Source organism: Gavia stellata, chromosome 18, assembly GCF_030936135.1.
Source record: "Gavia stellata isolate bGavSte3 chromosome 18, bGavSte3.hap2, whole genome shotgun sequence".
In the NCBI taxonomy this organism is placed as follows: Eukaryota; Metazoa; Chordata; class Aves; order Gaviiformes; family Gaviidae; genus Gavia; species Gavia stellata.
Window position 1 is genome coordinate 11403158 of NC_082611.1, and position 14384 is coordinate 11417541.

At 33.6% G+C, this 14384-nt stretch overlaps 1 protein-coding gene across 1 annotated transcript in view; it reads left to right on the forward strand.

Moving 5' to 3' along the window:
- Positions 1 to 14384, forward strand: part of SNX29 (sorting nexin 29) — a gene marked incomplete at its 5' end in the record, with an annotated part of 130981 nt that overhangs the window by 99605 nt on the left and 16992 nt on the right. Inside the window, one exon of the mRNA XM_059826604.1 lies at positions 2364 to 2503. Within this exon, the coding sequence (XP_059682587.1) occupies positions 2364 to 2503 (140 nt within the window). The remainder of the gene's footprint in view (positions 1 to 2363; positions 2504 to 14384) is intronic.

Consider the following 14384-nt stretch of genomic DNA (forward strand, 5'->3'; position numbering starts at 1 on the left):
GGTAGCAAATTAGTGTCCCTACCAATGTGATGATGTGATACTTCAAATCCTTTGAGTGAAAAGATTTGAAAACAAGGCTGTTCCTTGAGCTAGTCAAAGAATCCAGGAGGAACAAAAATCTTAGTGAAAAGAGGGAAAATAATAAAATTTATGTTGTTCAATTAGTATTATACTACGCATTTATTAATAGCATTCCATTTTATTCTAGTATTATGTGTTGCCACGTATTAAAATTTTTGCTTTAACATTTCCCAACAGCTTGTATAGACTTCTGTTCCACACATTTGTCCAGACTTCGTCAGTGCAGCGGGGCATGGAGCAAGCTGTTGCTCTGTTCCGTTTGAGTAGTAACTGTACTCAGTTTTGGAGTACTGGGTGAGTGACTCTGTAGAGTGGATTGCATGAACTGTGAACAATGCAGCTTTGTTTTTTAATAAAGTATCAGTTTCCAGAGTTTCCAGACTTCATTTCTTCATTTCTCAGTAAATCAGTTAACACTAGAATCACTTGCTACACAATTTGTGTGTGGTGTGTGTATGTTGCTGAAAAACAATGTGACTGATGAAGAAACCATACAATACATAGGTTTTTTTATTTTTCACACTGATCTTGATTATTACATGTATTAATGTAAAACTGGAATGTGAAACAGGGCTGGACATCTGTGAAAGTTCATATCTAGAAAACAAAAAAAAAAGAATCTGTATATATTTTGGAATTTTGTGAACTTAATTAAACAATGCAAGCACTGCCTAAGTTTTTGAAGCCTGTAAGTATGAATGCGTTCAGCAATTATAAATGTTACAGCAATTACAATTACATGTTATCAAGTAATCACATGCAAATAAAAGACATGAGCAGAAAAGACTTCCTTAAATTATAAAAAATGAGGCTATTTTTAGTATACGGGATTAGTTGCCAATATTTGCAAATGTACCTTCCTTAACATTGGTTGATTTTTTTTTTTTTTTTAATAAATCTATGAATTTAAATTACTACTTTGAGAAATGTCACTCAGAATCTTTTCTCATTTTCTTATGTCTCCTAAAAATATTGCTGTTCCTGGTAACTTCTCCTAATGAGAGATAAGAACAGAACAAAATGTCAGTAAAGGTTCTAGGAACTCTACAGCAGTCCTCCTGAATTTGAAGGAGCACCCCTGCCTTGATGATGAGTTTGTCTGTTTTACCTAAGAAAGGAATAATCTTCAGATTTGCATCCCATGCACGGCATCATGGCTTGAACCTTTTTAATACAATAGATTTATTCAGTGTTGTCAAATATATTTATGGTGTTTTGGTGGTGGATTGTCATTTCCCTCCCTCCCCCCCCCAAGAAACAAGAATTTGTTTCAACAGCTTTTCTTACACAGATAAATAATACAGGTTGGATAGACACATTTATAGATAATAGTTTTCCTTTGAGAGCTGTAATTGTCAAATAATAGTTTTGGCTTTATGCCTACAGAACATACTCTGACATTTAAACCAGGTGATCAGAATGCCTGCATTTCTGAGATACAGCATACTGGCTGTAGCACAAACCAGCCAGCACCTGATTTCATTGTAACCCTATTATAGTCTTATGTTAGTGTGAAATGTGTAGACTTTATATTATAGTTCATTGTAATTGTGATCCCTCACAGGAAGAAGTTTAAGCTAGATGTCAGTTACAGGATGCATGGCGTTGTGCTGGTTGTTAGCCTTTTAATTTGTAAGTCCCTCAGCAGAATGTGGAGTTTATAGAATTATTTTATTTATTAGGGCCAATATAGTATGAATCTTGAGATGTAAAATACTATAGGAACTTCAGTAAAACAATTTTATGAGAGTTGTGGTATAGTCTTTAAAAAAGCAATCTACTGTATGAAAACTCCATCACAAAATAATAATTTCTTAATAATAAAAAAGCTGGAGAAATATGAATCCATTCTGGAGTTTGTGTACCCAACATCTGAAAAGTATGAATTGTGAAGAAATTGTGGGAATAAGTCAGTATTTCCTCCTGCAAAGACTGGTAATTCTGGATCTCAAAAAGAATCACATAAATTGTTATGCCACTGCCTCTATGCCGCTATTATGCACTGCCTTTCTAAGACTGTAGTGTTTTATGGAGATCTACTATTAGGAAAAGAATTCTGGTCCATAGAAGAAACATTCTCCCAAGGAGAGAATTCGGCATCCTGTCAGTGGATATTCCTTTATCTCTAAGAAGGATAGGGTAAAGGGTTTTTTGCATATTGCCAACATATTTCTATAGACATAATAAATATATATCATCAAAAGATCAAATTCGATGCTTATTAGGGCTGTATAGTTACATTATTCTTTGCGCCATTTATATTTTTTCCTTTCTATTTTTAGGATGCAAAGTTTGTAGAAGAGCGACGCAAGCAGCTACAAAATTACCTAAGGAATGTAATGAACAAAATTATTCAAACTGTGCCAGAATTCACAGCCAATCCCAAGAAAGAGACTCTTATTCAGCTGATGCCCTTTTTTGTGTAAGTATCTGTCAAGTTATCAAGAAAATATTAAGCTTTTTCCATCACAATTTAATTTAAAATATAATGCCAGCATCTCCAAAATCTTTAAAACAGTGGGTTTTTAAATAGATGGCTCCTGTTCAAATTATAAGAGCTTTTGATATATTCAAAGGAATATATGACACATACAGTAATTTTTGTTTTATTTAAACGGTGACTTTGAACAAAAATAACTGTGTAAAGCTTTCAGAAATATCTAAGTGACCACGAAATCTGCATCCATACCTACTCTTCAAACATTACATGTTTTCGATTTCTTTTATTTGGTCTTTTTCAGTTTTGTTTTGCTTTTGTTTGTGTGGGTTTTATATTTTTGTTTTAAGATTTATTTGGGGGGATGAGGGTGGAGCACTACTAGGGTACTTACTAACCAAATTAAAAAGTCAAGAATTTGACCAAGGGCTGTAAGGTCTGAAATGCTTTCAAGTACTTCCAGTTGAGGGGCTCATACATGTTTTTTTTAAAGTAATTTTAAAGAAGTTGTCCTTCATGTTGTACTTCATTTTGTTTTTTAAAGAAGAGGGGGGCAAATACAAAATACATTTGCAATTGAATTTTCAACTCAAATAATTTTTGCGCTTCCTGTCCAATTATACTTTATTTTAAGATGGTTAAGTATAGCTGTGTGAAATAGTGAACTGATAATTTCTTGTCAACTTCATTTCATAACTTGCTGCTTTAAATGTAGAGCAGGAAAATAAATGCTGAACAGTGTGCTATTTAAAGTCCTATCTTTTCATTGGCTTGTTATAATTGATTATCCTGATTTCCACACAGACAAGTGGCAATGCAGAATAACATCTGTAAGTCGAGGCTAGCTGTTTTTTCCTCCTCTACCAGTTTGCTTGTGAAAGAAATTCAGTTACAAGCTTTGTGGGGTATAAGATATTTTAATAAATTATTATGGTTTCAGGTGTACATTGAGTTGCTGTAGTAATTATCAAACAGTGATAAAGATAGCAACACAACTAATATTAAAATATGACAAACGTGGACAGCAGTTTCAACCAGAAGCTATTAGTTAGGAAATACTGTGGATGCTCTACTTAGGAATATTAATGTGAAGCTTCGGCCTTAATCGATGGAAAACATATTCATAGTAGCAGTTCATTACTTGAACTGTGATGCATTATTGACATGCTTTAACCAAAATTGTTTTGGTTTCGGATTTTTATTTAATTTAAATTATTATAATTTCACATTTTTAAAAAATCTATCATTACTTGTACAATTCAACAGTGACCATACTGTGAGATTATAACTGTGAGATGATACGGTACTGATGTAAAAGCAATGATACTACTTTTCAGGTGGTTTTTTTCATCTTAATGCACTGTTGTTACAGAAATATTTTATTACAGTATCTTTTTATTCTACTTTGAGAAATGACATTTAAGGAGTAGTTTGTTTATAATCTCTTAGCCACTTATGTTAAAAACAGGAAGGGAAAACAAATTTCCTCTTATTCCTCAGCCCTAAACAATTAACTTGCTTTCTGATAGTTAATATCATCTCTCTTATAAGTGTGTAAACAGAATTTAGATCTCATGTTTTTGTTTATTAAAACTGTGCCAGGTATGAGGACCTGCACAGGAAAAGATTCAAAATCACAACCCCACATAATGGGTTCTACCAGTGATGCACAGGTCAGAATAAACACCATTACCCTATTCTGCTCTTTTAAAAAAAAAAAAAAAACAACCCAAAACCAAACAAAAAACCCAACACTGTTTCTTCTAATAATTGTAATGAGCTGAATGAGATGGATACAATTAATTTCACAGAAAGAACAAAGTTTTATTGAGAAGGCAGCATGTGTAAGTAACTTGTTTTCTCAGTATGGGTACAATTTAGTTCGTGAAACATTGTGATACAAAATAAAGCAATTATCTCTAAGGAAGGAAATTTGTTCAAGGAGATTTGCTCAAGGAAGTTTGCCAACACCATTTGTCAACAATCTGTAGACACCAATATGATGCACTGCATTGATGCTAACCTTTTTTGGGTATAGCTATACAATAGGTTGCAAAAAGACTGTTTATTTTTAGAGGTTTTTTTTGCATTTGGCAATTTCATAATTCTCAACTCATCGCATGAAGCAATGGACTATTGTGGCATCAAGAATATTGTTTGATATCTGGACATTATGGCAAAAAGGTTCTGTTCATATATGTATCTGTGAATTATTTCCTTGGAGCTTTTTGTCAAATAATAGGTGCATCATTAGCTAGAGTAGATAGTTCTCCATGGGAATATTAGTGGGATTCTGGAAAAACTTAGCTGTTGAGCAAAATAACTATATACCTCATGTACAGCAGACAAAGAGGGTTTTAATGCATTTTTCTACTGAGACATCAGACTCTTCCTCTGCAGCTAGAGTAGCAGTATTAAATTAATGTAAAGATCTTTCCGACAATGATAGAAGGCGCACATTTTAGAAAGTGTCATTTGAGTTCTCAATGTCCTTTATTTTCTGAGAGTCATAACCTCGCACTGTTGGTGAGTAACAAAAAGCATCTAAAAGAAAATGCATTTCAGTTCCACTTCATATTGCCAACTTCTCCGGTATTGTCCTTCCTTAACGGATTTTGAGCTTCGTCAACAGGAGATCTTGAACATGCTGGACTCTTTGAAGTGTTTATTACATTATTCAGTTGTAACCTTTGTACCGTACCTGCAATTCTTCTATTCTGTTAGGTTTAATAATATTTTGGTTTAATAATATTTTTATATAAAACACTGTAAATACGTATAATAATTCTGATATATTTAATTTGTGCTTTATAGCACAAATGTGTGTATAGTTGCTGATTGCATCTTTTTTAATGAAAGACCTAGCAGTTATAAAACACTCAGTATTAGTCACAGGACTGTGCTGTAGAGAGTAGTGATACCTCAGTCTAGAAATAAAAATTACAGTCTTAATATGCATAAAAAGTCTCTAGGGCATTAGATTTGTCCATTAGGAAGCTAAAAATTTATCTGGTCTTAAAGAGTTTCTTCTCACTTCAAAATTAAATGACCAAACTTCAGTGTGAAAATGAAAAATCCCATAAAGGTTATGTCTGATTAGGCATCCTATAGATAGAAGGGTGAGTTTTAATTAATCACTTTTAAGATCTGATTTAGGTCCTAGAATATGATTATGGTGAACAGAAAATAAGATTAATGTCTCTAAGACTGCATCCACTGATTATTTAATGCTGGAAGGAATATTGCCTAAAATTTTTGTTGTGAGCTTGTTCCTTTGGGGATTTCTCCCTTCCAAGGGCAGTGGTTTCATACAATCAGGCACAGATCTGATGAGGCAAAACATTTTAATTGATCTGTATCAAATAGCCTGCCACTGTTACAAAGAAATTAATTAATTTTATTTTGCAACTCAGATTACAGTTAACGGTTTGTGGTAAAAAAATGTGAATCAGTTTGCTAGCATTTGTCTTCATTATTGTATCAAATGCTAGTGGTTAATCATGGAATTGTAATTTGTTTTGATTCCTTATGCTGTGAACTGTCATTAATGTATTCTTTCTGTTGTCAGTCTCTTTCATTTGTAATCTTGGTTTGTATATTTTTCAATTTTAATGCTGCATTAGCTCAGTCACAGGTTTGGTCAAATAGTTTCCTTTATAGTACACTTTCATGTCTTAATGTAAAAAAAGAGATTCTTTGTAATAATAAAATTGACATCACAAGTTAAATTTTCCAGACCATGCAGAGCAAAACCTGAATCAAGAATTGGCACTGCTGGATTAGATTGCTACATCTGCTAGCTGGTGAAGGCCTGTCTGTTAATACTTACTTAAATGAACATTTATTTGCACTCATGAATGGTACATTACAGGTAAATAAAACTTGTTATAACAAGTACATTTGTGTGTTAATCACATTTTTATCAATCTATCTGAAAAATATCACGCATATTAGCTCTTTGTAAATACATATCTAAGAACAGGAGGGATCTTTGGCAACAAGCATCACAATTCTTTGGACCATATAATCGAGTCTTTCAACATAAATCATCATAATAGGTTATATGATTTCAAGTATGTAAAAAGCTAAAAGCTGTAAAAAGTTGTGAAAAGTAACACTAAAATGTTGTTCTATTCTTTTATCTCTGGTTTCTGTATCAAATGTCCTCATTTTTTAGAAGATAAAGATTTTCTTCCCATCATCCTCATAATGGGCACAAAGTAAAAGACTAGAAAAATAAGAAAAAACTGTTTTTACTGTAAGGGTGATGGAACACTCCCAACAGGTTGCACAGAGTTTGTTGACACTTCATCCTTGGAGATACTGAAGACTTGTGCAGGGGAATTGGCTACGCAATCTCCAGAGGTGCCTTCCAACCTCTAATAGTCTATAAATCTATGATTCCCCAAAATCTCAACCTGCTATTTTAACTTGAGTTGTGTTTTACATAAATCCCGTAGAAAGCCGTGTTAGCTAAATATACAGCTGGTCAAACAGATGTTGTATGTGAACAAAAAAAGCCTAAACAGTGTGAAACTTCTAAAACATGTACTCCACTTTGTAACTGTGCAATGCTATTCAAATAAGAATACTGCCACTTTATTGGCTCTTTTGCTTTGGCAGTGCAAATATTTGGATTAAAATATATGAAGAATGGTATAAACAGAATTTTGGGAATATTTTCAGATTACTGTGCTGAGTATTTTTTTATCTCGTTTTCTAGGCCACTCCTACATGTTACAACAGTTTCTAGATAACTATTAATTATATGTTCTGCTGAGCTGCAGAGCTGGACATTTGTTCTCTTGTGGTAGCTGCTCAAATATACTCTTTAAAGAAAGCAGAGAATCTGCTTAGTCGATCATCAGAAAAGAGGCTAGAGCAGGTTTTGAGAAACTGTTGTCTGCAGGATGTGTTTGAACACCAGAGGAGTCATCAGTTCTGTGGTGATTAGTGGATTGTCATGTTCAAAAAGTATGTTGTCTTCATTTCACTGGATGACTTTGCTGGCAACATATTTGATAGCAAAAGTTGTGTACTTAAGTGTTTTATGTCAGTTATCTTTGAGTCACCAAGATAAATTGTAGTAGAAAATTCACTATTTCTACCTCTTTCTCATTTTGTAAATGCTTCCTCCCTCCTGGAGGGTAAAGTTATGAGAAGCACGGTAGAGAGATACAGGTACCAACTGACATGCAAATTTCAGTACCAACCAATCAGCCACTCAAAAAAAAAAAAAAATTGCCCTGGAAATAGTCCTCTAGGATTTATTTAGCACTAAACAGTATGTAAAGCCAAGTATCTGCTTTTGGTCTTGCAGAACACAAAGTTAAAATAATGTGGAAGAATAGATGTTTGTTCTTAGTGGGTTGAAGAACTTTGGTTTGTTTTGGATTTGGGGGATTTTCTTATCATCTCTATTTCAGTTGCGGTTGTCACTGTGTCACTGGGAACACTTAAATGTGTATATTAAAGGTATGAGAGGTAAAAAGAACGTTAACTTCTATACAATACCATTGCTAATATTAAAATGTTGCTTTCAAGCATAAATGAAATAAATCTTTTAAGAAAATTACTGTGACATTTCTATGGATGTTGTATCTCTGAGTTTATTCTAAAGAAATTGAAAATTGACCATTTCAGAGCTACTTTCAAAATATTTTAGAGGGATGAAAACATTTGCTCAGACTTAAAGTTAACTACAAACTAGTCTATCAGTTGTATTTCATTCAATAGCTTCATCTCTCAACAAGGGATAGTTTACTACACAGCAGATACGGGCACTGTTTAAATGTAAAGAATGAACTAAAACCTCTTCACAGAAACATTTGTGGGGGTACTATTTTAAATAAGATCTTTGAATGCATAGATATTAATATATTTACATATAAAGGTAGAAGAGAAAAACTTTTAAAACAGTGCTTTTACTGTGTTCTTGGCTAATGACAGTATTGAGATGAGGTTTTCATGAACTAATAAAAATTTTAAAGGAATTTTAGGTTTATAAATTTCTCCGTTTGCAGGACTTTAAATCTCAATCTCAAATAAGGTGAAAAATGTTTTTGTAATCTTATTCTGCTCATGTCATGTTCTGATGTTCTCTGCCTCATTTTATGACTTATAAGAAATCAATTTTGTAGCTACAGAGAGGTTTCTAAAATATTTTAATGATACCTTCCTTTAGGACTTGCTTAGCCAGACTGATAGTACTGTATTTATAGCAGCAGTATAGCTCTTGCTTAACTATTCTGGATGAAAAGCTACAAAAGATGATTCTTTGAAAAAGCAAAATAATTCTTATTTTAATTCCATACTATCTATATATGACATAAAGAAGCAAAAGCCTACACACATACATACATGCATCTATATCAACCCAGCAGTGAATGTTTTGGTTTTATAATTCCATTGTGCAGAAAAAGTTAGCTTGGAATATTTTCACATATTGATATGACTATTTATACTTGAGTGCTGAATACTCATAGAGTGATGCCTTTGACATCCATGTAGTTAGGGTATGGTTATATATTTAGTTAGTTATGTATGTAGGATAATGTGGTGTTTAGTTACATATGTGTTTTGGGAAATATTAATAATGTGATTTTTATACTGAATTTCTGTTTTGCACATTTTATAACACATGTTGGGTCTGCAGTTGCAGACAGGAATCTCTTGCAACAATTGGAAATGAGACAGCAAGATTGTCCTGTCCATTCAGTTTACAGTGCATGCGGTGCCAGTATTCTGCTGTTAGTGCATTATCAGATAAACAGTAAGATTAAAAGCAAACAAACAAGCAATCCCTGAAATACTGCAAAACAATGTCGATGCGAAGTAAGGAAGTTTTAAATGCAATTTTGAATAGGTTAATTTCTCAAAAAATGAGTTGGTGATTGCATCACATTTTTAAAAGCTGTTAGTGTACATTCATGTGCCTTCTAATAGAATAAATGACAGTATTCAGCTAATGCATCCTAAAGTATTGTGGCTAGTGGCCAGATTTTTACCTGATTGCATCCTTTGAAGCGTCAGCTTGTGTTATCAACTTGGCACTGAATGACTTCAGTATCTCTTTTAACACATCTCAGTTATGTTCTATAACAGTAAGCACACACTCTGATAAAGAGGAATATAATTTACATGAACAAACTGGGAATAGCATTTGCTTAAATGTGTGAGCTTTAATTAGTAAAGCACCTCCTAATGCCTGAAACATGCTAATGAAACTAATTTATTGGTATGTTAATTGATTGATCTACTTATAAAACTATGTAGAGACATTACACAATATTTATCTTTCAATAGAACTGTGTTGCCAAGCACTGATGATTGTTGAAGTAAAAATATCTTAGATATCTAAAATTTGATTAGCATGTTCAGAAAATGCAGGAAGTTCCATTGCAAAAATGTACTATTCTTCTGTGGAATTTTTGCTGATGATAGAATTAAAATATTTTAATTGGAGTGGATTGTTCTTAACAAACATATAGTTGTCTCACTGTTATTCTTGGTTTCTGCATTCCTCACTTCGTAATTGACAGTTTTGTTTTTAGTCTTTCATAACCTATGAGGCTTGACATCAAACTTAAAAAAAGCATCATGCCTGGTTTGATCTAACTGAAATGTGAAGAAGTAGGGCAAAAATTGTTTGGTCAAAGTATATGAGAAATCATACTTTCATCTCTTTTCCTTCTGCAAGAACTGTATAATGATGTTACATTGTCTTTTATTTTGTGTTTTGGCTCATGTCAACATTGAAGACGTGTATTACATGGCATTCTACAACTGCATTAAATTTTACTTACCCTGCTCTGAGTAGTTGAGAGGGTTTATGAATGTTACAGGAAAATGAGGAAGGAAAAAAATGTATCGGGAGAAGTCGAAACAGTGATAAAGAGGGCAAGAATAAGCAGGGAAAGAGATGCACAGGGTGCTTAATCTTAAAAGGAAGATGGGTTGAATATAGTAACGAAGTACTGAGAAATGCTGGTACTTTAGGATTACTAGAAGCATTTGGCTTTATAAAGCTGGTTTTATCCAGACAAATGAAGATGATGTTATGGTTGTAGTTTTTGATTTTACAAGTGATCAGTCTGGGATTTGACGGGATTTTGTGAAATAATTAAAACTTTGATCCTGGCTTTAAAGTATAGGACACTAAAAACTTGCATAGTCACTGGAAAAGTGTGACAAGTCTGTCAGATAGCATTTGTTGCAACTCCGCTGCTCCTTTCCATGTGGTAAAGAACTGTCCTGCATCCTCATATTTTGTTCAGACCTAAGGTTTGCAAAATTATTTGTTACCAGTGGTTAGTCGTCTTAAATGGTCTGAATAAATGCTAAAATTTGCAAATTGAGCTAGGAAAAAACAATTATCTGTGGAAGATGATTGACTCCATAATGCAAACTATAGCATAGTTTTATTCTATTGTGTGTGAAAGACATTGCAGGAGAGTTAAGGAAGCTCTGTTTTACCTTGAGTACAAAATTGACCAGATCTTAGTTTATCTTTGAGGATTTTTCCAGCACACTTAAGTCAGTTGAGAGTATGTGTATGGAAGAACAGTCCCTTGAAATACTTACGGAAGATGCCACCTATGCTGTGAAGAATAATGTATTTGTACTATCGAGAAATTTTACTTGCTCTTTTCTCTTTTGATCCCAAGGGGCAGTTTGCAGTACAGAGATGCCATTAACAGTATTGTAGAGAGAAAAGCTCCTTAATCTGATTTGTGATCAGAGCACTGATATATCCAAATTTGTGTTCATGTTCTCTGTGTTCCCCTACACCTCTGCCCTGCCTATAGTGTTGCATTCTCTATTTCATGTTTGACAGAATTGACATCTCCACATCAACCTTTTTGCAAGGTGCGATTTTCTTTTGATAACCGTTTTGAGTTAATATATACACATTCCAGCCAAAGAGTTTTCAGTCCATGATGTCCTAATTTCAGGATAGTTATCATGGCAATACTATTAGCAGCTTTCACAGTCTTCAGACAGTTGCTGTAGATGGAGATATATTCCAAATACCCATCAGCGCTCAAGATATCTGCTGACTTCAACTTGGTTCTGCTGTTAGTAGTTTTACAGAAGTTAGCAGTCAAACACTCACTAGAGCTTAAATGACAATTTTTTATCAGGAAGAATATTATGCATAGTTACCAATGATTTATGGGAGGCACATAAAATTATCAACGAGATCTCTTTACATACAAATGTTGTAATCCTTTACAGTTCAGATAAAAATTTTAGGCAAAGTGAAAATCTGGAGTCAGAATATATGTTTTCCTATTTTTAAAACTATTTTTGTAGTTGTTAATCTTAATTGTTAAAGTAAAAAGGACTAGAAAGCCTGTTTGGTTTTCTTAGTTCTTTATTCCTCTCAGCTGCATTTCTATAGGTTGTATTTCTTTTTCCAGCAGTTGGTCTTATTAAGAGAAATTTGCCAGTAGTGCCCAATGTAAATAAATAGATTTTATTCAGGTGAAAGAATCTGTTTATGTGCGTGTCTCTGACTCCTGCCCTCCTGTTTTCGTGCTCTTGCTCACACTTTCTTGCTCTCACTTGCATTTTCTCAGTCTTTCACTTTTAAGACAGTACTGAGCCAGAAGTGTTTCAGTATTCAGTACAATGGAATAAGTACAATGGAAAACATTTTCTCCTGCAGATTGTGGGTACTAGTGAAAGTATGACAGAACACATCCTTCTAAACTCACCCTAATGAAACACTTCAGTGTTGTATTGTTCTAGGACTAAGACACGGCAAAGAAATGTCATTTGTTTGCCTTGGTGTGATCTCAGTAAAACTGGTATGTCATATAGCAACTCCATAATACTGAAGGGTTTTAATGTATTGTATGTATTGCCTCATTATTGAGTCTTGCCATTAAAAAAAAAAATCAACTTCTTTTTCAAATAGTATGATTCTTACACTGATTACCATCCCAGTAAAGACAGTGAGACTTGCTCTGCAAAGTTAATTGCTATGAATTGTTCAACAGGCCTCACAAATAGGTATTTGTGAGCATATTTCCATCAAGTAGATTTTTGTCATGGTTCTTTGTATTCAAAGTAACCTTTACAGTGCTCATGAGAAGAATAATTTAGTGTATACTGTACTAGTAGTGAATACTCCCCAGTCATCATTGGAAGCATTTGAGGCCTTGTGATCTTTTACAGTTGCCTCAGAATAAACTCTTCTTTAATGCTGCCTGAGAAAATAAGAATGTTAAAACAGGCAATGCTGATATTTTACATCTAAAATTGTTGAAACAAATGAGGGAGAGGATATGGTATGGTATTTCTTTTACATGTGCAGAGATGTACAAGAAATGTTCTCCATTGCATGGTCTAAAAGAATGGGGCAAAAATTTAAAGCAAATAGATTGACAGTAACAATCAAAAAGCAGTTTATATGTTGCTGTTGGTAGCTAATTGGTTTATATCAGTTTCCTTTATAAACATACAACTTCTAAAGATGTGAAACAAATGGAGATTATGTTGAACAAAGCTATGTTCAATGTTACAGCAAACTTCAGTGCTATACAAAATGAGCTTTTAATTGTGCTGTGCATTTTCTGATGCATCTATTTTCATCTGTCTTTTGCAAATAATAAAAATGGCTCTAAGAGTTAGTGAAAGTGCCAAGTTGCCCACCATGAAAATATCAATTTACATAATATTTTTTCATTTAACACCTTCATAACATGCAGAAATAGTTTAATGTCACTTCGAGTACCTTTCATTACTCTTGATTACGCATATTTCCCAGTTTGTACAAGGCAATTATTTTGCATAACCATTTTTCTTAGTCTAGGAAACTCGGCTCAAGATGGGATGCTGGTTAGTTTAACTGAGGAATTGGTTGGATCAAGATGCTTTTGAGTGTTTTTTTGATTGGACCCCAGGAATTGTATCATCACTTTCTATTATTTTCCCTCCTAGTTAACAGGTTTAGTAATGAAAGATCATTCTGAGAGAAGAGTTGTCATTCTCAGTAATGTTTACTTCTTCCTTTTCATCTTGCTCTTTTACTGTTTGCTAAATAACTCAGCAAGTCCTTAGCAAGAGACAGGTTTTCTAAACTGTGCAGTTTATGTCCCTAACATGCTTAACTTGTAGCAGGGCAAGAAGAGGTTAAGATTTTTCTCGTAAAAGAACACACAGCCAGTTAAAGTTCTGTGTCATTACAGCAGTGATCCTGTTTCCCTGGTAACAAGCAAGTTTCATGCACTCCCTTGTTAAAAAGTGAACTCTCTATATATTCAGGCATTTCTGTACTGCAGCAGGTGTTTCTGAAATTGGTAGCAAAGAATGGGCTCTAGAGCCAGTAAAGGAAGTTTCAATTTTGAGGCTGTGCAAAACAGGGAGAATACATTTGTAATTCTCTTCTTTACTTTGCAAGCAATGTAAAAGTAAACCAGAAAAGAGACTTGCAGAAATATAATTTTAATCTCTGCCATCCCTCTTTTTCCGTCTTGCAGTTCTCAGCTCTTATTTTAAATTCACATTTCTGTCAATGACGTAGTAATATAACAACAAAGTGTAATGTGGAGTACTCAAAAGTACAGGTTAACTTACACCAATAAAGTCAAATCTTTAGTATGTTTCAGAATTAAATCAAAACAACTGAGATTGTAAATTATCTTGAATAAAAACAAGTTAGTTGGAAGACTGATGCACTTGAGCTCCAGTTCTTGATATCCAGCAATGAGTAGTCACAGATAGGAAAAATGTTGTGGAATAGAAAAGGAGTTGTTTGTGTCTCACTTCTGCAAGTGACTGTGACTCATAAGATTCTCTACCACCTTCCCGGTGTTTGAAAATTGTTGCTTCTGTGGCTTGTATCTTTTTTTTTGAGAGA